The 25,000-nt window shown below is 36.6% G+C and overlaps 1 protein-coding gene and 1 long non-coding RNA gene across 11 annotated transcripts; both read right to left on the reverse strand.

The window, feature by feature from the left end:
• Nucleotides 1-3,022: 3,022 nt before the first annotated feature.
• LOC144959813 (uncharacterized) lies at nt 3,023-24,950 on the reverse strand. 10 transcript variants are annotated; one of them, XM_078892591.1, is made up of 6 exons: nt 24,760-24,950; nt 21,591-21,671; nt 20,784-20,806; nt 4,637-4,780; nt 3,758-3,958; nt 3,023-3,195 (listed from the first exon to the last, which is right to left on the reverse strand). In XM_078892591.1, the coding sequence occupies exons 1-5, from the start codon at nt 24,784-24,786 to the stop codon at nt 3,931-3,933; spliced, it is 303 nt and encodes a 100-aa protein (XP_078748717.1). In that variant the 5' UTR covers nt 24,787-24,950; the 3' UTR covers nt 3,023-3,195; nt 3,758-3,930. The 10 variants fall into 10 exon arrangements, 4 of the variants coding, with proteins under 4 accessions (XP_078748717.1, XP_078748718.1, XP_078748716.1 ...); XM_078892592.1 differs by having other exon boundaries at nt 4,637-4,733; nt 24,760-24,947; XM_078892590.1 differs by lacking the exon at nt 24,760-24,950 and having other exon boundaries at nt 4,637-4,733; nt 21,591-24,749.
• LOC144959814 (uncharacterized) lies at nt 10,338-17,226 on the reverse strand. The gene is made up of 3 exons (XR_013642686.1): nt 16,068-17,226; nt 14,771-14,865; nt 10,338-14,170 (listed from the first exon to the last, which is right to left on the reverse strand). It is a non-coding gene; the product is annotated as an uncharacterized LOC144959814 (long non-coding RNA).
• Nucleotides 24,951-25,000: the final 50 nt, after the last annotated feature.

The following is a 25,000-nucleotide window of genomic DNA, read 5'->3' on the forward strand; positions in this document are numbered from 1 at the left end:
TTCGCATGGGTGTACCATCCGATAGTGATGTCGTTGGATGGGAGCATCACCCTTGAATCATATACCTATGATGTCCGCATGGGTGTACCATCCGATAGTGATGTCGTTGGATGGGAGCATCACCCTTGAATCATATACCTATGATGTTCGCATGGGTGTACGATCCGATAGTGATGTCGTTTCTTCTTCTCTTTTACTAGCCTATCCTGCTTCTTTGGTTTGTGATTGTATTTTTGACAGGGGATATTTTTTTTCTGTAAATCTTCTGCCTGTTTGTTCTTGGTTATTTATAATTTAGCTTATGATATCTTTAGGTTATGATTTTGATTTACATTTGTACTATTTTTGTTAGATTGCTTGTTTTTTTTTGTTTCAGCGGTCTCTCATATAACCTCAATTGTGTTGGAAGAGACCTAAAGCAACAAACAAACAAAAAAAAAAAAAAGTAGAGAGTCGCCTGTGTGCTTCTCCCATTGTGGATAGGGAGGTTACTTGCTGTGCTCTATCCCCCTATGTTTCTATTTTTACAACATGCTTTCTGTCGTTGTTTTGGAATGATAGTGTGCTCTTCGAATTTACATATGTTCCCTATTTCCCGTGGGTTGGGTTCCTGACCTCCCATAATAGTGGGCAGGGAGGTACATACTGTGTGTTCTATCCCCCTTTATCTGTTTTCCAACATGCTTTCTGTCGTTTTCTGTCGTTGTCTTGGAATGAGATTATTTGGTTTTGTCCTGGTCCTGGCCAGATGCCCTGGCTGAGAGGGAAACAGTCGAATGTATAGTTAGTTTTGGGAGATGATATTTTTTCATTGTAAATCATTTCTGTGTTATGCACTGTATTATGCTTTCTTTATATTATATTTGATTTGTAAACCATTTGAGTGTGTTCCTCTTAGCGGGGACCTGTGCTTGTGTCTGGATGAGACTTTTAGTGATCTCAAACTAAGTACTTTGACAGAGTGCTTTTGGAATCTACATCTGATTCCTATTTGTTCCTAGTTCCCCTTTGTCTTACTTTCTCTTGATTTCTTATTTGAACCAATTCCCCTTTGTCTTCCCTTTTCTCGGATGCTTTATTGTAATTCTAGAACTTTTTACTATCCCATTTTCTTCCTTTTTACTGGCGCTGATATGACCTTAATGTGTTGCAAGCGCCGTCAAACCCTTAACAAAACAACAAAGTAGAGAGTCGCCTGTGTGCTTCTCCCATTGTGGATAGGGAGGTTACTTGCTGTGCTCTATCCCCATATGTTTCTATTTTTCCAACATGCTTTCTGTCTTTGTTTTGGAATGATAGTGTGCTCTTCGAATCTACATATGTTCCCTATTTCCCGTGGGTTGGGTTCCTGACCTCCCATAATAGTGGGCAGGGAGGTACATACTGTGTGTTCTATCCCCCTATATCTGTTTTCCAACATGCTTTCTGTCGTTTTCTGTCGTTGTCTTGGAATGAGATTACTTGGTTTTGTCCTGGCCATGGACGGATACCCTAGCTGAGAGGGAAACAGTCGAATGTATAGTTAATGTTGGCAGGGTGGGGTTCCTGACCTCCCATAGTGGGCTAGGAGGCACTTGCTTTGCCTTCGATCCCCTTATATCTGTTTTCCAACATGCTGTCTGTCTTTGTCTTGGAATGAGATTACTCGGTTTTGTTCTGGCTCTGGCCGGATTCCCTGGTTGAGAGGTAAACAGTCAAATGTATAGTTAGAATTTTGGGAGATGATTTTTTTTGGTCTTGTAAAGCATCTCTCTGTTTTGTACTGTTACATTTTTTATTTTGTTATATTTTGGTTTGTAAACATTTGAGTGTATTCCTCATTCTGTTCCCTATTTCAACCCGTACCCTTTGTCTTACTAATTCCCGTGTGCTATCGACTTCTATCCGTTTTTTTCTCCTTTTTACTGGCGCCGAAGTGACCTAAATGTGTCGCAAGCGCCGTAAAACCTTTAGAAACAAACGAGTTAGTTTTAGGAGATGATATTTTTTCCTTGTATAATATCTCTCTGTTCTGGGCAGGGTCTTCTATCCCTATATATCTGATTTCCAAGTTGCTTTCTGTCTTTGTCTTGGAATGAGATTTAGTTTTGTCCCTGCTTTAGCTGGAGTCGTTGTCTGGGAGGGCAACAGTCAAATGTATAGTTATGGATTTGGGCGATAATATTTTCCCCCTTGTAAATCATTTCTGTTATGTTAGTTAAGTATCCTGTAAACATTTGATTGTATTCCTCTTAGTGGGATCCTGTGCTGGTGTCTGGATGAGACTTTAAGGTGATCTCAAACTAAGTACAGTGATGGTATATTCTTGGAATCTTCATCTGTTCCCTATTTGAACCAATGCACCTTTGTCTTACCTTTTCTTGGGTGCTTTAATTGTAACTCTTAGAGCTTTTTACTATCCCATTTTCTTCCTTTTTATTGGCGCTGATATGATCTTAATGTGTTGCAAGCACCGTAAAAACCCTTAGAAACAAAACAAAAACAAACTAATTTCCCTTTGCCCTCCTTTTTCTTGGATAATTTAATTGTAATTCTATAACTTTTTACTATCCCATTATCTTCCTTTTTTTTCTGGTGCTGATATGACTTAACTGTGTCGCAACCGCCGTAAAACCCTTTAAAATAAACAACAAAAAACCCAAACAAACAAAGGAAGAAGAACCAAAAACAAGTGCTATTAAACCTTTAAAGACAAACTACAAACGTACAAATTGATTGGTACTTACTGTAAATCATCATGTCTATTCCGACTATTTATTGTCAAGCAGCTAACTTTTACCCCTCATCTCTCTTTTTCGTACTGTAGAAATGATTTTTCAGTGTTTATCTAATTTAAAAAGCAATGCAGATTTCATGCGCACCGCAGAGGATCGTGATTCGTGGAGACAGCACACAGGCAACGTGCTCAAGAGTACAAGCCACGATGGATGATGAAATTTGTAAGTAGTTTGTGTGTCTTATTTTAAACCCCCTCTTATCTGTTTTCCAATTGCTTTGTGTCTTTGTTTTGGAGTGAGATTGCTTGGTTTTGTCTTGACCTTGGTCGGAGTCTTGGCAGAGACACGCTTAGAAAGAATGACTCCACATAACAAAGAAAGTATTGGACTGGAACCCTCAGGGTAGAAGATCAAGGGGAAGGCCACGAGGAACATGGAGAAGAATTAAAGAAGCTGATATACAGAGAAGTGGTAAGACCTGGAATGAGATTAAAAAAAGTTAGCTCGGGATAGAGAAGGATGGAAACTGTTTGTCTGTGGCCTATACCCTGACCCAGGGTGAAAAAGGCAATGATGATGATGATGATGATGATGGCGATGATGATGATGATGATGATGATGATGATGAGAGAGATTATTGAGTGATCAGTCCTAGCGCGTCAATGGTGTATGCTGCTTCAAATAACATTGAGCTAATTAGATGTTCTTTGCATTAAATTTAATCATCGCAGCAATGTTGACAAGATCTTGACAGAGGCTAGATAGATGATATAAAGAAGTAAACCTAATTGTGCCTTTATAAAGAAATATCATATGGACTAAATTTGTATGGCAATCATGATTCTCCACCCTTAATCTAAAACCGTTTGAAATTATTGCAAATCACAACCCCCCCCCCCCCCCCCCACCCCCCAACTAAAAAAATTCACAAATGCCCTTTTTCTTCTTCTTTTTTTTTATTTCTTAGGGCTTGGTATATTGCCAAAATATATTTTTAAATAAGAAAACAAAACTAAAATTGAAAAGGCAGTGATTTTTACCATTATGATCTCCATCAATTTTGGAACAGCCCCTGAGTCAGGCCCATCAAACATTTCATCTTGCTGGTCAAGAGGAAAGAGTTCAGTGAGAATCATATGGCACAAGTTACATTTGCCTACACTGCCTTGTCCTGATACCTTTGAGGACTGAGTTCAACTCATCAAAACCAAAATCATATTTTTGTAAAATCTGGTGAGATGCTGAAACATTACAGAAGAAATTATTTCAATGTTATAGGTTAACTTAAACTCAGGACATCAATTGCTAATACTAATACACAGCAATATAAAAAGACATTATGAGAAAGAATGGGTGGAAATAGCAAAAGATTAATGTTTGACATATATGTGACCCTTCGCCTCAAAACGGTATTAAGTCGGGATGGTTAAGTTGTTTAAAATTGAATTTATAGCCAGAAATATCAGACTTGTTGAGTTTGTTATGTTTTATTGAGGAAAATGGATACCATATTTTAGGGTGCTAACGCCAACAATTTATATTTGTGATCAGTTTTAACATTAAATTCGGTTTTTAAGCATCTGGTTCGTTCCGACATAATACCCTTTTGAGACGATGGGTCGCATATGTGAGTAATACTGTATTATGTTTGTTACATCAAAGGAAATCCAGGTAGAGTGAATCATCTGTTAGTTTCAAATTCTTGATTTAAATCTTTCTAGAATTGATTTGGGTAAATACCAGCATTCAGAGCTTGGCACATCGCCATGATTTTTACTAAATATGTCGATGGTAACCAATTTAGATCAAATTTTCAACCCCTATATTTTTATTTTTGTAATGGAGCAACCATTTTCGCTAAAACAAGACTCCATTTTTTTTTCGTCTGTAAACTTTGAACTATCTATATTATTACTTACAATGGCTCTGCATCTGATTTTGACACTTGAAGAATGACAAAAAGATGTCGAAGAAGACCACAACATTCTGCAGATCGGTCTGGCAATGACAACAAACCTCCAATGGAAGAACAAAGTGCATCGATTTCTTCTTGATGAGTCTGTCTGTTTGAGATAAATGTCATGATTTTGTTTACTGTTTAGACATAGTTCTATTTGTCACTTTATGATTGTAATTGATCTGTGTCTGTACTGTATTGTAACTCTTTGTGTTTTAATTTCTTTCCAGATCATCTCGATTTAAATGTTGAATAAATCCTATATTTTGCATGGCAATCATTCGAATTACTTTCCAGCTTCACAACAATAATAACATACAACAGTATTTTAAACCAATTTATACTTTTGAAATCATTCCAATTAAGCCTCAGTCATCTTTTAAAATATATAAATTTTCACATTTTTTTAAAATTTGAATGCAAAAAGAAGTAAGAACAATGCTACCCTGGATGAAAATGATAAGATTTAGTGCGGTGGTCTCCGTCGATAGTGAAAAGCATTTTGGTTGCACGAGTGATCCCGGGTATATAAAAGTAAGCTAAAAATTAATGTGGGTATGACTCACATGTACTTGCTGTTTTCACGTCTATTTTTCTTTTTGGGGAGTTGGGCATTTCAAGAAGATATATTATTATATATATAATTGATTATGATGATGAGGATGATGATGATGATGATGATGATGATGATTGATGATGATGATGACGATGATGATGATATGATGTTGTTGATGCCGGTTTTTTTTGGGGTTTTTTTTTTTTTTTGTTTTTTTTTTTGGGGTTTTGTTTTGTTTTTTTTTTTTCGTAACTATTTTACTGGGGGGCATTTATGTAGTGTGCTATTAAATATTGATTTTAAAATTTAAACCCAAAAGGGGGACAAATTCCCATTTTTTGGGGAAAATAAAATATTATTATTTCGATAAAATGGGCTTAATGCTTTTTAAATAAAAAAAATTACTATTTACTTATTTAGATCCTTTCGGTCTCCCCCGAAAGTGGGTCCCTTGGTTTTTTTGGGGTTTTCTGTGTGGGTGTCCCCAATTTCCCCGGTCCATGCTAGGGTTTAATTTTTCCCCAAGTTTCCTCCCGTTTTAACTAATCCTTGCCAATGTTGTGTTTTTTTTTGTTTGGTCACGGGAAAGTTTTGAAAACGGCTTCCTTAAAGGGGTTTCCCGTTTTTAAAGCCCCGCATGGTTGGGGTTGGTGGTTTTTTTTTTGCCTGCGTAGTATGTCCCCGAAAGTTGCCACGTTGTTTAAAATGTCAAGGGATTGGCTTTCTTTGAAAATTTTTATGAGTGTTTTTTTAGTTTTTTTTGGGGTTTGATGCAGTCCCCTTCTTACTGTGTGCGTGGAAGGCATCCATTTTTCGGATTTTGTCAACCCCCAAGTGCCGCATTAAAATCCGAAGTCCGGTTTTCAAACCAGGTACTTTCAGGGGGGTTTTTTCTCTTTTTTGGGTCCTTAACCCTTTTACATTGGGGGTTTTTTAGAGTGCGGCGTTTGTAGCTTTTTTCTTCTTTGTCCCCCCCTGGGGGGTCCAATTAGTGACCCCCTTTTTGTTCTTTTCCCTTCCTTTTCCCGATTTTGTGAAATTCGGTTTTTTTGGGGGTGACTTTGGGTTATATTTTGAGGGTTTTTTTTAAAAGTGTTTTTTTGTGGTGTTGACCCCAAAAAACCAAACATCTGCATAGGCGTTTTTTTGGGGGGTTGCTTTTAAAAAATTTTTTAAGGGTTTAACCCCAAATAGGAGAAAAGTGCTCAAATGTAATTAATATTTTATATATTTAAATATATTATATTTATTTATATTATATTTATTATTTATAAATTTTTTAATTTTAAATTTAATATTTTATAATAAAAAATAAGGGGGCTGCGTAAAAAAATAAATTATTTTTTATATGGGAAAATACCATAAATGGAAAAAGTGTTTACAAAGGGGGGCCCCTGAACCAACAACAAACTAAATGAAAACGAGATGAAAACGAGGTGGCCTTTTGGGGAAAATACTTTTTTTTTTTACCGGGGGGGGAAAAACGCTGTTATCGTCATAAACTTTTACACCGGTCGGGGAGAGAAGGGATAAAAACCTTTTTCCCAAAAGGAAAAAATAGCATGAGCGGGCTCAACCCGGGGACCTTTTCCCCCAAAAAGTGCATTAAAAGACCACATCCAAATTTAAAAAATTAAAAAAAGAGATAAAAAAATTATGACAAAAAATTTTAAATTTTTTATTTTTTTTTTAAGAATAATTACCTTTAGGGGAAGCGGGCGGGGGGGTAGCAGGCTCGCGGTGGGTTTTTTGGCTTCGTCCCCAAAAAGATCCCCCCCGAGTTAAAAACCCCCGGGGGCTGCCTTTTTGGGAAAGACCCTAGCTCATTTTTGCGGCGCTGCACCCGGCTAACGCCTGGGTTTTCCCCATCTTCCCTTAAAAGATCCTAGAAAAAATTTCCCCCCTTGGGAAAAAAAAAGGGAATTTTAAATATTTATATATTTATATATATTAATTTTATATTATATATATTATATATAATATATATATTTATATAATATATTTTGTTTAATTTGACCGTCAGTTTGACTTTGGGGACTCAAAATTATTTCTATTTGTCTATATTTGCCTATCCGCTACCTACCCAAGTCTCGCTCTTTAAGTTTTGTGTTGCTGTTGGTCGGGTCCCTTTGTAAAGCGTTTGAGCTGTTGGTGGATGTTGCACTAGATATATAATAGCTCAATAATTAATAATTATTAATCGTTTGTGAATTATTTTCCCAATAGAAGTTACACGTCGCGGGGCTTCCCATCGTGTTTTCTATTTTATTGTTTTGTTTTATTATTTTTTGTTTGTTTGTTTTTTGGGTTTGTTTTTTTTTTTTTTTGTTTTTTTTGGTGGTGGTGGGATGGGCGGGGGGGGGGGGGGGGTGGGTTTGTTTTGTTGGGGGGGGGGGGGGGGGGTTGTTTGTTTGTTTTCGTTTGTTTTTGTTTTTTTTCTGGGTTTTTTGGGGGGGTTTTTTTTTTTTGGGGGGGGGGGGGGGGTTGGTATTGTTGTTGGGGCCTTTGTTTGCTTGCTTTATTTTGATGTGTTTTTTTTTTGGGGGGGGGGGGGTGTGTTCTTTTGTTTTTTTTGTTTTTTGTTTTTTTTGTTTTTTTTTTTTTGGGGGGGGGGGGGGGGTTTGTTGTTTTTTTGGGTTTTTTTTAGCCCTTTTCCACATTCTTACCATATTAGTGTAAAATGAGTACCTGGCTGATATCCGAGGTGTTTGTGTTTGAACAATATTTGTAATATTTTGCCTAACGGTTTTACGTTTGTCCATGTTAATTGCTATTGTTGGTAGGGGCCCTTTGTAAAGAGCTTTGAGCATGTTTTGTGGATCTTGCGCTATATAAAAGCTCATCCTTATTTATTTATTTATTTTTTTAAATTATCTTTTTTATTTTTTAAAAATAGATTATTAGGGATTTTTGTGTTGTTTTTTTTGTTTGTTTAGTTTTTTAGGTTGTTGTTTTTTTTTGGTGAGGGGGTTGTTTTATTTTTTTTTTTTAATTTTCATGTTATTTCATATTATTTATTCAATTTTTCTTTGTTATTATTTTGTTTGTTTTGCTTTGGGCTTTTTTGGGGGGTGGGTGGGAAAGGGGGCGGGGGGGGGGGGGGGGGGGCAACTGATAATAATTATTAATGAATCCCTATAATTACGAAATATTAACAATGTGAATTGAAGAAGTTTAATTTAATATACGTCGCATGCAGCAGCCCTCCCCAACGTATCAACAGGGGGAAATTTACAAAATGGCCAAATTTATCCAGTTAAAAGATGGAGAGAGAAGCACCCAGAATAAACATGAATGACCAATCAAGGTGCTCGCAGAAAGGAAAAGGTCATCATCTTCGACTAAGAACTGGACACAACCAGTTAAAGGAACATATGTGGAGGATTTCCAGAGCAGGTGCCTCTGGAAAATGTGACTGCGGGCTTGAAAATGGAAAAATGGAATCATGTCCTAATGGAATGTCCAGGTACAACCAGTTGAGAAGGAACTTCTGGCCTGACGCAACCCCTATCAAAGAAGTTGTACGGAGTGAGGGAAAACCTCACAGACCGGTAGCGCTTCTTGGGGATCGGGGAAAATGTCCACTGTGTCACTATAGCTCGCCTGAGGGGCAAGCCTCAGGAGGCCATTGCCACAGACCGGTAGCGCCATCTGGTGGATCGGGGCAAATGTTTCACTGTTCACTATAGCTCGGCTGAGGGAAAAGCGATCAAATCGAGCGGGTTTCGATCGAGTCCCCTAAAAAAGAGGGGTTTCGAGTAGTGACGTCATCAGCAGTAATTGTTTGAAAAAAAATAACCCGAGCTTCGTTGCCCCAGGAAAAATTCACTGACCCCTCCTTCTTTGTCTGTGGCTGGCCTTGATGCAGCTGGTTATGATGGGGGCTGCCGATGGCCAAGTTCAAAATTGGTTTTCTAAGAAACGCTTTCTTTTATTATTCATTTTTAAAAAAAAATCTTTTTTTAAAAAAAATGAAAAGATAAGTTTTTCCAAACTTTTAGTGGTTGTATTGTTAATCAAACCAATGAGTTTTTCAAGGGGTCAGAATGCTTGTGGGTTTGGCTATTTGGGGACTATTTGACTACTTGGGCAAGAAGAAATTGGGTCTGGAGCCTTGATTATGACGTTGGGGACACCACACACACCAACACTTTACTTGTATGGCATGATTGTCAGGACCATAATTTCACAACATGACTTGTGGGTACCTCTATTTCCAGTGGGTTTAGGAAACATACAATACGTTGTTTGGTGGACAAAACGCCGTCTATGATGGCAGGTGTCGTTTTTTAGAATAGTCAAATAACAAAGGTTTGATAGAGTATGTTTGGGCCTCACTTTACACCATCATTGTAGGGACATTGTGTAGTCATTGTGAGGACTTGATGAGACGGGCATTACTAGTGGGGACTCACTTGGTGTGTAAACTGTGCGCATTTATTGCAAGGACTGTGTAAACTGTGGCCATTACTTGCAGGGACCTTTGATGTGTCTACGTAGACATTACTTCTAAGGACCTTTGAGAGTTTAAACTGTGGCCATTATTTGCAGGGCCTTTGATGTGTGTCTACAGTAGACTTACTTCTAGGGACCTTTGGGAGTTTTAAAATGTGGCCTTACTAGCAGGAACCTTTGATGTGTGTCTACAGTAGACATTATTCTAAGGACCTTGAGAATTAGATGCCCATCTATACGGAAAAGAATGTAAAAACAAAAGAAGAAATAGGACATTAAGATAGATCGGGATACTCCAAACAAAAATGTTCCTAACCTTAGGCTGTACCCGACTTGCATTACTATTGGCATATCATTTTTCTAGTCACTATGTCTGTATCAGAATGAAATGCAACCAAACATTCACTGCTCAGTAGATGATATCAGAACAATTTGTCTTCATGAGGCTTTGAAATGATGACATACAGGCCAGGTATCTACCAACTAAACTACCATATGGATCCTGATGTCAGATAACAATCTATCTTGTACACATTCGAATCATGTAGAAATGACCAAGTGAAAGTTCTCCCTCAATGCCAGGGTAGGGTTCTGAACATTGCATATAATCATAAGGAGTATAAAGGGTGTTCAGTGGAATCCAGTCAAATCATCAAGACGGAAAATTTGTTTATTCATAATCATAGCCAAATAATAATGGCCAAATAATGATTAATAAAGATTTTGAAATTGATTCTGGGGAAATTTTAAAATTATCTTATTAAATACAGTGGGAAACTCCCAATAACGACATTCTCGGATAACGACACAAATCTCTAGTCCCTAATCTTATACTTAAATTATGTTCGTAGTGAAAATAAAAACTCTGGATAGCGACTACTCCCAAAAAGACATAATCTTCCAGTCCCAAGCGATGTGTTATTGGGAGTTTCCGTATATACCATGATAATTTATCAGAAAAGAGTGAAAGAGCCATATATAACTGAGGGAAATATTGAATTTCCAATCTTAATTAATTTCAAACGAAAGTCCTATGAGAGCAGGAAGACTCAAAAATTAGTAAGAGTATACATCTTGCTCTCTGAGGTGTAAGAGGGATGACAAAAATTACTTTTTGCATTATTGATGGGATGCTGCTAGTCTATGCCACATAACTTTTCTGGACGTGTCTTAGTATTCAAACGATGGTACCTTTTTTTCTGGATAGAGAGGGCAGAAAACAAGACAGCTCTCATTGAAGCTAAATGGGTCCTAATGAATAGACAGTGCTTACCGTTTGAGATGCTCGAACCCATATAACGAAAATACAACAAGAAATAGTCCATTCTTGACGATAAGAAGCATAAACAATTTTTTACATAATGATGATATATGTGGCGGAAAAAAAACAAAACTTAATAAACTAACAGTGGTTTGATTGTGTGTTCAAGAGCGCAAGCAAAAACTTCTGAGGTGAGACCCTGAAAACCAAAGGAACAGATAGGTAATTTGCTAGCGCACCAGGGCGTATTTTTACAAACACATTAATCATTATTAAAACAATTGGTAAATTGACTCCATTTTAGCAAGTCAATGCATCTAATGTTTTATTGAATAAAAGGTATGCCAGAACGGGGAATGAAAATGGACTTCTCAATAGTTTGATTAAGCCTAGATCTTAACTCGTCTAATAAGCAAAGATAATGACGTGGAAAAAGATAGAATCACAAAACATCACTTTATACAAGTTAACAAATGTCAAAATAGGAATGTTGGTCTAATTAACAGAAATGATTTTGATAACTATTCTGCAAATTGTTTTGGTTTAAGGACATTTGGCTAAAATCACTTTCAGTTCATTGTACGAGTATAACGAGACAAAATAAAAAGTAATTTTGAATACTTTTGTGTTCATACTGGTTTTGACATTTTCCACAATTAATGGTCAGAGATAACATTATTATCATCAACAACAAATGTCCTGTAATTGGGAATATTATTATCAGTATCATTATTGAAAAAAAAATATGTTCATGTTTTCATATTGATTTTAAGTTGATGTCAAAAACACATAGTATTGAAATTTTTATAAAGAGAGAGAGAGCGAGAAAGAAAAGAACGAGAGAGAGAGGAGGTGGAGGAAAAAGTACTGTCACAAATTGCATAAGGTACCAATTAATTGAATTAACAACAAATGTCTGTACATCAAGGCGACAAACAAGATAATGCTTAGTTATGTCTACGTACTACAATAACATAGGGAACAAATTTCTATACAAATTCTTTTTTCTAGTTTGAACATTTTTTATGTAATATTTTGATTTGTTCCAGGGTCTGTTTGCTAAGATTGGAGAATTTCTCATAGCATTTTCAATGTTTGCTTTGCCAGGCAATCTTTCTAAAAGAAAAAATTCCCTAATTCCTTTTTCAACAGCTTTTCTTTCTTCCTCAGACCACCCTTTCCTTTCTTTATTCACTCTGTTTGTGATTTTCTTTGTTTATGAGATTCTCTAACAGTATCAGCCTCCTGACAGTTTTCAGTGTATGGCATTATCGTCGTACTATCAGGGGTCATGCTGCTACATCCTGTGTCACCGCCTTGAAAGCAGTCGTCAAGGTTATCCTCATCAGCACTTATATTCCTTCCATCAATTGCTTCGTTTCAGCAAATTCCAGCTCGTTAGATTTCTTTCCCTTACACTTGTCAATTTTTCCTTTCTCCAGTTGCAAGAGAATCTTACTAACTTTAGCAAGTTGCATCGTGATCCTCTGGAAGCGATAGTATTTCTTTATGAACAGACTTGTCATGCCCCATGAAGGCAGCCAATGCTTCCAGTTCATTCTCCTTCAAATCAAGCAGCTGACATATTGTTCCAATATGTTTTCTAAGTGCTGTAGATGTCAATAAGTCTGGCTGATCTGCTCCACATGCAGTGGCAAATTTCCTGAGAACATCTGAAGTTCTAAGTACATTTTCACCTTCACCGATAGCACCAAAAACATATGGGTTATTGTTAGCAAGCCCACTGGATTGTTGAAATCGAGGAGCAAGTCAATACTATCCTTGTGAGATTTGGGTAGAAGAACTGGCACTCGTCTCCCTCGCTTTCTCTAATTTCTACCCTTTCGAGTTGTTTGGCTAAGTTTCTTTCAAACTTACTCAAACTCTGCAGGATTTCCCCTTGTAGAGATTTTCCTGAAGCCAATCCATTCTGATAGTTTTCAATTTTCATTCTCTGCATCTCACGCCTCTTCGTCTGTTAAAAAGAACCACCTGTGCTAGAGCAATCTCAGCTAAATTTCTCCACGTATTTGGGTTTGGGTGTTCACGCAATTGTGTTATTGATCTGTTAACTTGGATTTAATGAAACAATATAAAAGCTGCACATCTTTTGCTAAAGGTAGTCTTCTTGCTGTGTTAAATCTTCTTTTGTGAAGAAGTGTGCAGAGCTCTCGATGATATTTGATGTGACCAGTCAGAAGAATAAAGTTTGGTAAATGCTTCAGCCTGTTTCTCTAATAGAGTATCTCTGATTGCAAAGCCTCTGATTTCAAAATGTCTGCACAGGCTTTTAAGGAATGGCCTAACTTTAAAGCAAGTGAAGGTATTTCATAAATTCCAGTGATGCAATTGTACTTTGCTAAAACTTTGACAACTTTGACAACAGTTGAAAATAACAGGGGGTCAATGCACTGTGTATATTTTCAATTTCACATTCGTTTTTCATTTCATTCAAAAAACGGCCAATTTCTCTCATTTTTTGTTTTATGTACTGGTATTGATGTGGCTGGTCTAAAAATTTAGAAAAAAGATTTTTCCCATACTGCAAAATGACACTGTCATGGCGACAAAGGAGGGAGATCCTATCGGAACTCATTGTGTTTAAAATCTTTTCTTCAAAATCACTATTATCGTCTTCCTGTTTACTTGAAAGTAAAAGAAAATTTGTATTTTTCTTTGAGCTTTTGGTTTCATTATTGAAGGCAGCACATTTTTTCTTGTGACGCCATAAATCCTTCTTAGAAAAAGTCCAAAACATTTTTCAAGGTTGTAAAAGCCTCTAAGTTGTCAGTTATTGGTTGCCTTCTAGCCGGAATCAAAAAAACCTTTTTTTGCATCTATCACTGTTTTGTTGTGTTTAAAATCCCCACGATGAAGCAATAACTGCAATTCCCTCTTTCTGTCCTTGGTACCTACTTTATGGGCTAAAGCTTTTGCCCCCTTCAATTTCCCCACTATGTACACTTTCTAAATGCCTAGCCATTTTAGCATAAAGTTACCACAATACAAACAAGAGTGTCGTTTGTCCCATTTTCTTTTACCCCCCGATCCTCCTGGCACCATTTTCTGCACAGTCATGTCATCTGCTTTCTGTGGAAGGTCAGCCTCCTGATCATCGAGCTGTGGGAGAGGGATGATGACAGACTCGCTACCACTTTCTACCTCACTCTCTGCAACACAAACTAGACTTGCAGTTGTAGGACTTCTTTGGTGTTCATTGGGGTCTGAAAATGCAAAAATAAAAAACATGACTTCACTTGCTGTTGTGCAATTCAAAGTACTTATGCATACCATGTAGACCCCAAGTGTGTCGCAATAGCGAGCGGATAAGCCATTGCACTGTGATATGGGAGATCTGGGTTCGAGTCCCACTTTTGGCACTGCAATTGAACCTTGGGAGAGGTTATTTGCACACACTGCCGCTGCTCTTACAACGACATATGGTTCACGGAAAACCAAAAAATCATTTCCCCTTCTCGGGGTGAAATATTTCACCAAAAAAAAGTGCTGTCTCAATTTTGTAGGTTAACATGACTGGTTTACAACTGACTCATTTGGATAGAATAGTAGACTATCTCAAGGCATTAAAAAAAAATCATTCTTCTCTTCATAAAACAATTTTGGTAATAACCATGCAATACAACTAATGCTCAAGGCCATACATCTGTGTGACATGTGGGATTGCACCAGTGTTGTTTACAGTATAAAATGAGTTACAAACAGGTTTCAAGGGATCAAAGTACGTACTATTATGGGTAAATTAGAGTATTTCCTGCTTATTGTATTTGGATTTTAAATCTAAAGCATCACAGGTTCTTATTTACCTTTGTCATCAGCATCCTCAGGATCGCTGTCTGTTTTGCAGCTAGAAGAACTCTCTCTGAGCTTTCAGGGACATATTCGTCTTCACTGTCCATTTCTGAAATAAGATTGTAAGAGGGAATGATGCTTGCTTGTATCTTCAAAACAGTTTGTTGGGTTTAATTTTCAGGTTTTTAAGACATTTTTAACACAAAAAAGATATCAATTATCTAACATAATGTACAAGATTCTTCTAACTCAATACAGTGGGCACCGGATTCAACGAGGTCGCATTCAACGAGAAGTCGGATTCAACGAGGGATTCAGAAATCCCCGATTCCCGGCCCTATATTTTCTTAGTAAATTAAAAACGCATCCAACGAGCATCCTAGCTCCTAAAGTCGCATTCAACGAGGTCATTTAGGCCAGACCATTGGCTTCAGGCCAGAGCAATGCTACCCACAGAGTGGCACAACTTTCATTTGAACGTCACTGTTTGCTTGCCTCCACAAAACGAACGTTCATGTTGTCCAATGTGTAGTGCGTGGTTTACAGTAGTACGATGCTACTCAGCCGTGTGTCGTGTAGAATTTTATCTGGTAGGTATTCCTATGTGTAAGGCAAGAGGTGAGTCGGTCATAGACAACATGTAGTCCCTCTATGGAGTGGGTTGGTAGAAATTGTGAGGCGAGGAGAGGATGGGTAGGTGTATTTACTTCGATGAATGAGGAGATGCTGGCAGCAGACATGTGACGTGTAGTGCCATGGTTAGGTCATGCGCAGCTAAGATTTCATCACACAGACTTAGTGTTAATTGTGATGGTCTCAGTTTTGTATGAATAAAGGACAAGGGCTAATCTTATTAATAAATTACATGCATTGAAATGCAAAATTTTTTTTTTAAAAAATATGTAAATAAATAAAATTTTAAAATGAAAAGAAACAACCCCAGAAGAATCCCGGTGCCGTAATGTGCTCGTCAAGGAAGCTAAATCATAAATCTAACTTTTTCATACTGATTCATTATTTATATTCCTTGTTTTAGGACAAAGTCGCATTCAACAAGAGGTCGCATTCAACGAGGTCAGGGGCCCTGTCCCAAAGACCTCGTTGAATGCGACTTCCACTGTAAACAAATTGATACTCAAATTTGTGATATTTTAGTTAATTGTCCAATGCGTCATTCACTATTCCCCAAACAGCAACATTTTTAAAACGGAACATGATTGTATCGCATATTTCTTCTGAAGACAGAATTAATTCGGCATTGTATTTGTATCTTTTCTATTTCACTAAAAAACCTCATCACAGGTTATTTACCTTTGTCATCAGTATCCTCTGGATCGCTGTCTGTTTTGCAGCTAGAAGCACTCTCTCTTGGGCCTTCGGGGACATATTCGTCTTCACTGTCCTTTTCTGAAATGACCATGAAAAGTATATATCAAAACATGTGTGCAAAATTGAAATGAAGTTTCTCTTTACTCCAGAGAAGCAAACATCAGATATATTGTAGATGTAATTCTCTAACCATATAGTCTGGTTATGTCTTTGAAAACTAACTTGGTTAGAGAATTAAATCAAGGAGATGAAAGTACAATAATCAAAACTCTTTTCTATAACTGACCCCCACCATCTTCATTTATGTTACAGACTAAATGAAAGAGCAATGCCATCATTCTAAACTCAATATTGTGAGAGGCAGAGGAAGAGAGAGAGAAAGAGAAAAAGAGAGAGATAAAAAGATTATTTCATTTCAAAATGCAGTATCTAAAAGAAAGGATATGATTTCTATGATAAGATTATCAACAATAATTTTTCATCTTTGTTGCAGAGCACTGCTGGTTGTTTGGCCTGGCAGTGAACTTTCTCATTAATGAGGGGAAAATAAGATATTTTTGGCTCACTCTATGACAACCCAGCTGGATTGTCCAAAGTTAATTAAGAACCGATGGAAAGTTGTTAGTGATAGACTATATGAAATGTAATAGTAATACACATTATTAGAAACCAAAATGAGCTACTATTAGGCCTGTAATGACTTACTTTCTTTTTCTTATCTTTAATGTGAGTAAACAGGCATTCAAATACGTAACTCCTTAAAGGACTTCATGCCAATAAGACCAGAGCCTAACCCTGTAGCTCGGAGCTGACTAGTAGCAATTTCTTGTTACGCTTTGGATAGGACACTGGTCTTTTGAAAAGTACTTTACACCCATTTCCAATAGGTCTAATGATATCCAGCTACCCACTTTCTGCTGGATAGGTAGGGGGATTGGAAAAAATTCTAATGTCTTTTTTGCCTGAACCTGGAATCAAACCCGGGATATCTGTGTGATAGGCCACAACTCTATCAACTGATCTCAAGGGACCCTCAATTGAGCATTTGAATGCCATGTAAAAGTTGACAAGCATTCAAGAGGTAATAATATTCCTTTTGGTTTGAGTGGTTAGAAAAGCAAAATGAAAATGATAAAATCAAACTTACTGCAATTACTGCCTATTTCTTCAGGAATTTGTCCACCACGACGAGGAGGCCTTAAGTAGGTATTCCAAACCGACCCTAATTCCGGTGGACAATGCCGGGTGAGCGAATGAGAATGAAAACTTTGAGATTTTAATTAATTCAGCGCCAGCTTCAATTTTATCTGAGCAGAACCAAATTGATGTCACCGTAATATTTAATATCTGCTTTATAAAATAAGATAAACGTAAGTTAAAAAAAACAATTATGCAATCTACGATTCATTGAAATAAAAAGTGAAATTTTCCGAATTACTTCAATATTTTTCCCCGAGATCGACTTTCGAAAATGACACGGCTCGCTAAAAAATTAATTTTTTTTGTCGTGGTTCAACCGATTTTCTTGCGGTTTTTTTTTCGTAGGAAACGGAAGAAAAAATTATCTACAACGGGATACCACGTTTATTTTCGTTGTTTTCTTTCTTCTGTACGTAAAGACGGTGTAAAGACGAAAACTGGATTTTTCTTCATGAATACGGTGGAGATTTTGAAAAAAACGTGAATCATTTCTATAAATTAATTATCCTTCTTTAATATTTTTCAAAAATTGAAAACAATGGAAAGCCCACGATAAAGTAAATTAATATTTTCTGACGTGACTTGAGCAACTAGTCCAGCGACCAACGACACGGCGGCGGCCATTGTTATGGCTGTTCCATCAGCCGATCTGCCCGTCGGGGTCGACAAGGAATTATCGGAATGTTCTTCAGCTACTAACGTATCATCAGCTGGAAAAAAACACATTTATCACGATACGTAAGTATTTAAATATTCTTGTCAATTTTATTGAATGTAATGTTTTAATTTATTATTTGAAACTAAATGTAGAGGTGAAGCCGGACTGTAGTATCAGCCGGGTTGAGGTGAGAAAAACTTTCCTCCTCGACTCGACTTTTCTTTTTACTATTTAATTATTTTTATGACATCTTGGTTATTTTTATCATCTTAAAATAAAATTTTGTTTATTAAGCTATCAATTTGTCTTGTTGAGATAAAATAAATCACTCTATATTTTGAAAGTCAGCGGGGAAGAAAAATGAAGTGTTCTATTTTTAGTATCAAAACAATCTCAGAAGGGAATTCCCCTTATTGTAAACTTTGAATGTTTTGATGTTGATATTGATAACAAAATCTGTGTCTATCATGACCTATAGTCTGAAAGCAGACTGTTTATAGTAGTAGTGTTAGGTATAACGGTTTTCTCTTACGAAATGCTTGACTTATGCTTTTTTTTAAATAGGGACTTTGATATCTGGCTGAAATCGTGTTTCATTTTCTCGATTCTCATTTCTCTGTGATGTGTATGTGACCGTTGACTTTCGTTTTGAGTGAAAGTGAAAGAGTCGTGCCTTAGCAAAGCTGAGATATCTCCGCTATTTATGCACGCATTTCTACAAACCACATTTCAAAATATAGGTCTTTTAATGCTCTATCAAATGGTACAGTCCAAGTTATCCAAACAGATAAAATTGAGCCTATAAAATTTACCACTCCCACACTACAGTGCCACTATCACTATCATCACTACGACTAATACCACAACAGTTAACGTAACTATGGTTCTAGAATGTGTAATGAATTAAGGCAACATCTTATATATATGTATCTGATTAATTTGTTTTATCTTCCACCAGGTAATGCTCTCTACGCTTCACTTAAATCTTACTTGTTGATGCATGGAGGAGGCCTGAGACCCGAGCTACCTGTTGTCACCCTCATGAACAAACTCTGGTTCAGTTGCATTTTCTCAAAGAGGAAGCAAATGCTAGTTGGGATACAGTAAGTTAAATAATTGTTTTGGCAGGGGCATAGACTGATTTTATAATTAGTCCAAGGTTTTTCCTGAGTTCCTGGTAGAGTGGTTAATACGTTAGACTCAAGGCGGAAAGGACCAATCAGTCGATAGTCGATAATGCTTTGTGTAGGTACACACAATACTAGCTAGTTATTGGCAATTGTGAGTTGGCTTACTACAACTACAACTAAATTCTGGAACGAGCCCGACTTTGTTCATTCAGAATGCTACTAACAACTAGCATGTCGCAACTGTGTTAATTTCTCCCACCCCAAGGGTTTATTTTAATGTGTCTTGCGAATGGATGAATGCACACTGGTTGAAAATTATGACAATTATTGAAAGATAGACTTCTAACTTTTCGAGGTCTTTTATTTTGAGATGCATAATGATAACCTTTCCTACAGATTTGATCATTCCATGTGTATCATAACTTTTTTCTATCTTTCTTTTTATTTTCCAGGTTTTGACATGGTTTGTAAACTTGTTTCCAAGTTCAGCCGTGACAGCTCCACAGCTTCAGTGCAGAATCCAGAAGACGTGTTCAATTTTTAAGTCGTAGTTGTGGAAGGAGTTGAAGGATAAGGAAAAACATCTAGACATAATTAATGCAATTGTCATCCAGGGTGGTTCATGTACTACAAAAGAAGAGATTGATGATCTATTATCAGAAAACAGTAATTGTAATAGAGTGCAGATTTTAAAAGCTCAGATAAGGTATAGGAAAGTTGTATTGAAAGAAAAGACATTGAGTTTGACTGGAGACTTTGCTCATTTGTATGACAGTTTAATATCATTTTTAGATGTGGAATGGGGAGTATTCCATTTGCAATAAGAGGTAAATTTAATGTGTAGCAAGTAAATATTGATATTTCATGGATTTTTTCACCTCTGGGTGACAATTTTGAAATCGTACCTAACATGAGACATATTTGAAATTTATGATTTTTCAAAACTTTGAAAGATAGGGTTTAGTCTATCGATAAAAATGTTACCATAATATGTTTAAAAAGTAATTATTTTGATGTATATGTATTCTGCTTGAAGAAACAAACAATTTGATATATGATTTATTATTATTGGCCCATATGGTCAAAAGTTATGCGTATTTAAAATACGCTTAAAAACGCAAATCCGAGAATTTTTCGGATTACGCGTCATTTTTCACTTTTTCACGACTTCCTGGTGTCATAAAATCTGTATATTAGAAACAAATTGTTTGAAAAAAATTAGATAGCATCTCTGTTACTTATATAATTGATATGTAATTTGGACAGAGTGAAATGTATATTTACTGATATAATCCCTTTCCAATTTGCTCCGATGACCGATTTCGGAGCGTTATGTTCATGCTTTTGGCACTTTTGGTGATTTTTCTCAAACTTTTCGCATCTATAATTTGAAAATTGTAATGATGAACTTAACTTTAATGGCCATAATCTGTTGTCATAGCCCTGACATTTATAAAAACATGCTAAATGTCATTTCTTGTGCTCTAAATTTTTATTGACAAGCATCCTTAAATGATGAAATATTGAATCGCTGTAAATGTCGAAAAATTTTCTAAGTCCAAAAATAAACTTTGAAACTCTATAACTTTTTTGTTTTTCAATATAATTTGATCTGGTTTTTTGCATTGTTGTTTAATTTATGAGCTCTGTACAAATCTCTTACTACCTTAGCTTTGTCTCAAACTTCAAATTTTGGTTTGGAATACCTACCTTAAGTTCGCACATCTCTGATTCTGGAACAGAAAATATATTAGAATAGAGGATTAGAAGTAGACTTATGCAGCTATATATATGTGCATTCCAATCTGGCATCTCTCAAATGGCTCTACCCAGACTGACAGTCAACCAAAAAAAAAAAGGTACATTGTTACACAAACATAATACTATCATCTGCATTTTTTGCTAAATAGGAGCCTAAAATTTGCCAAAAATAACGTCAAAATGTGCCAAAATTTGCCAAAAAATTGCGGGGCAGAGTTAGACGTGATATGATATTTAACCCCTAAACTCCCCATAATCCTTGAAAAAATGTATGAAAATTAAATGGTTTCCAATTTTTTCCAACTTTACTTTTAGATAAAATGGTGTTTCAAATGAAATCTATTGCCCGTTATATCCTGACAAATAATATCATTAATTCCAGCTAAAAGTGAAAAAGAAATCACAAGAAAACGTTTTTTCAGAAGAAAAAAAATGTCAAAAATCGGAAAATTTGCCAAACTTTGCCAATTTTGTGAAATTTGCGGAAGGGCCCGGAATTTGCGGCCGCAAAATATGCAGATGACAGATAATAGCATTAAACTATGAGCATACTTAAGAACGACAACTCAGAGCAAAAAAGGATCTTGTTTTAAACTAAAGCATAAACCTAGCCGAGTCATCTCAGCCAATTAGAAAAGGCTTCGGTCATAATACATATTCCATGAATCAAACAAAGCAGGTCTTTGAATAGATAATTATTAATTAATCAATGACTAGAAAACTATGTAACCTTCATATCATTAACAATGTAGTTACCTCAGTCTTGTCTTTTGCTTTCTTTATCATCCCAGAATCGGAAAGTAAAGAAAAAACTTCATTTGCAGTTTTCAACGGTTTCTGAAAAAAAGAAACAATACAAATACATAAACTTTTATCAAAGAAAAAAAAATGTAGTGAGTGGTTGACTTTAGCCATGTAAAAAACATTTATTATACTCCAATTTGGAGGCTTGCATTTTAAAAACTCATCCCTCGTCAATTACAACAGTGGCAATTACAAATAAGTAAACCAACTAAGTAACCAGAAGAAATTAAAAACACATAGATCAGCAGATGAATCATAAATGATTCAAAGTCTACGTAGCCAAGAACTGTCAGTGTCTTAGTCTTAGTGTAGGCTACCCAGCCTACTGCAGACTGCATAGGAATTGTTAATTTTTTTTTCTTTTGATATTAGGGTTTGCAACAAGTAAAGGCATGTTTTAGAAGGTACTTTGATACCTGCATGACTCAAAAATGGGCACCTGAAATAGGGCCTGTGGCTGTGACCTTATTTTTTATTTTTTGATAGCTTCTTCTTTCTTTCTTATTTATAAATATGGATTTTCACGATGTTTGTGTCACATGCAGCTAGGCTTAGAAACTTGACAGGCCAGTCAGCGCCGATCACAAGTCTGACGTCATGGGGGATTTCCTTGGCTGCTGGAAATGTCAAGTTCGCGACCAGCGTGTCCAAGATTTCGAGCGTGTCCTTTCAAACTGGGGATTTCATTCGGCATCGTGTGTAGTTTGTGTGTGTGTGTGCATGACTTTTTTCGTTTTCTTTTCAAAACGGGGCCTGATAGATATGGATGCCAAGTTGGATTATTGAAACCCAAAGTTCCCGTATTTTTTTTGTTTGTCGCCTCTTGCTTTTCGTTTTATACTAGGAGTTTGTGTATACTTCTTCACCTGAGTCGCACCGCAACTATTATTTTATACAGCTGCCATTTTTGGAATTTTCATTAAAAGGCAGCAGTTGTGACGCTTAGTTGCGACTGAATTGTATCGTTCTTGCGGCTGTTTTCAAAACTGCTTTTTCACACCATTTCATAAAGAAGCAGGAGTGAGTCGCAACACAACTATTACTTTTTATACAGCTGCCATTTTTGGAATTTTCAATAAAAGCGCAGCAGTTGTGATTTTTTTTGACAACGGCTTCCTTTTACGGCTTTAATTTCACATAACCGCATCTGACTATAGTCATTCTCCCGACACGCTTTTTTTTTGCTGTATATGAAAATAGTAAAAATAGCAGCTATAAAAGGAGAGATTGTTGCGATCCGATGGCGTAATTGTAAAGCAACTCCTGCTTTATTGGGAAATGGTGTGAAAAAAGCAGCTTTGAAAACAACTGCAGGAACGATGTGACTCACTCGCGACTAAGTATCATAACTGCTGCGCTTTTATTGAAAATTCAAAAAATGGCAGCTGTGTGCAAGTAATTGTTGCGGTGCGATTCACTCCTGCTTTTTAGTGAAATGGTGTGAAAAAATCAGCGTTGAAAACAGCCGCAAGAACGATATGACTGTCGCAACTAAGCATCACAACTACTGCCTTTTTAGTGAAAATTCCAAAAATGGCAGCTGTATAAAAATTATAGTTGCGATGCAACTCATGTGCTATTTAACGGCTTAGTCGTATCACAACTGCTACTCTTTATGTGAAAATGGCGCAAACAGCAGCTATAAAAAGCAGCATTTGCGATGCTACCTGGGCACGCCTTCGCATCGCGAAATGGATCTTCTCTAAAATCGCTGTCAACCCCCGCATCCCCCCCCTCAAATCACCAAGTTTTCATCATTTGACAATGAAATTGCGAAAATTGCAACACAAGAGTGATATTAAATCCGACCAAATTAATTGTGCGTGAAGATTTTTTTTTACATATCAGAATTGTGAAACTTGGCATTAAAATCGCCAATTTGTCCTATATGGCAGGAAACCATTACATGTCATTACACACGTCATTAGTCATTACCATAGCACACATAGGTTTCGCTAAGGTCATTACACTACACATCTCACTCAACTGCCTTCATGTGCCACGAGTGAGAGGCGCCGGGTGAATGGGGTACCCCATAATATGTCTGTGAATTAGCATTGCCTCTGTCGGTGGGGATTCCATGGCATCCCATGACGTCACACAGAAATTAAGCAGCCAATCAGCAACGATCAAATATTGCGATCAGCGCTGATTGGCCTGTCAATTTTCTACGCCTAGCTGCATGTGTTTGTGTCATTGTATTTAGTTTGCAATCAGTAGTCCATTGGTGTATGTTTTGTATAAATTGTAAGTGATTGAATAATAGCATTGAGGATGAAACAGGAATATTTCAATTGATAACTGAGGTCAATTATAAAGCTTGTCCCTTTTTATTAATTATTAACATCATGACACTAAACTTAAAAATCTTATTCGATGATGTATCATAAATGTCATGTCCCAATTTCATCCGGCATCAGAAATCAGACCATCCCTGCAGCAAGCATGCATACCCCTGACGCCATTCATTCTTTCCTATATTTCATTACAATGTGACGGAAATAGATAAAAGTGGAGAATGCACACGATTTTTTTAGTGATACTGAAACTGATATTGATGTTAATGTAAATCGAATTTCGAGAAATTTAAGATAGGTACCAGATTTTGTTTTTGTACTAACTTTATTTCTACAGCATGGAATTTAAGTGGTATCACTGTTCTTGTGTTGCAATACCTTTCCAATGACGTATGTCTTGGTCTTGATTAATTTTGAATTATTTTTTTTTGTCAAGTTCAAAGTCCGGTAGCACTGCTCACTGCACTGATGTGGGGAGAGAAATATCGACCCAAGAACATCGTGAATTGACTGGGAACCGCAACACTGCGATATTACTATTACCTGAATTTAAACTCTAAAAATAATAATAAGAGAAGGCAGCCCTCATTGCTAAGAATTTAACGCGGAAATCTTAACAATCGCCGATGCCGATAGCATAGCCATAGCGCAGAGCTCTAACTCTAGGCTGATGAAGTCGTAATTTAGTGATTTGTTTAGTTAGATTGGTAAGAGTAAGAATCCAAAAAATAATTTTAAGAGATCCGATCCCGAACAATTAAAACTAGACTTGCTTTTTATCCATATCAATAACTAATTAAAAGTGGGAAAAAAATATTTCTTACCCCTTTTTTACGTTGAAAAGTCCACATCTTCGCCTGTCAGCCGAGCGCAGCCATTGCAGACAAAAACTTCCGGTTGGCGTCTACCGTTTCAAACTCTTTTTCAGGGTTGCCAGATTATTTTTCAACAAAATGCCAGGGGAAGACTCAAAAAATGCCAAAACACTCCAAAAAATGCCAAAGTCTGTTGACTCCCACCCCCACTAAGAAAACTACTCACTTTTGATAGACAATTTACTATCAT

The sequence above is a fragment of the Berghia stephanieae genome, chromosome 14 (assembly GCF_034508935.2).
Source record: "Berghia stephanieae isolate SIO BIC M18660-M18661 chromosome 14, UCSD_Bste_1.3, whole genome shotgun sequence".
NCBI lineage: Eukaryota > Metazoa > Mollusca > Gastropoda > Nudibranchia > Aeolidiidae > Berghia > Berghia stephanieae.

Bases quoted from the DNA above. Each gene is read 5' to 3' on its own strand.
- LOC144959813 (XM_078892589.1), bottom strand. From the start codon at position 21,749: ATGGCTAAAGTCAACCACTCACTACATTTTTTTTTCTTTGATAAAAGT. The intron at 20,807-21,590 runs GTAACTACATTG...TTTCTGTTCCAG, and splicing joins AAGCAAAAGACAAGACTGAG to AATCAGAGATGTGCGAACTT. The intron at 3,959-4,636 runs GTAAGTAATAAT...GTAATGTTTCAG, and splicing joins AAATCAGATGCAGAGCCATT to CATCTCACCAGATTTTACAA.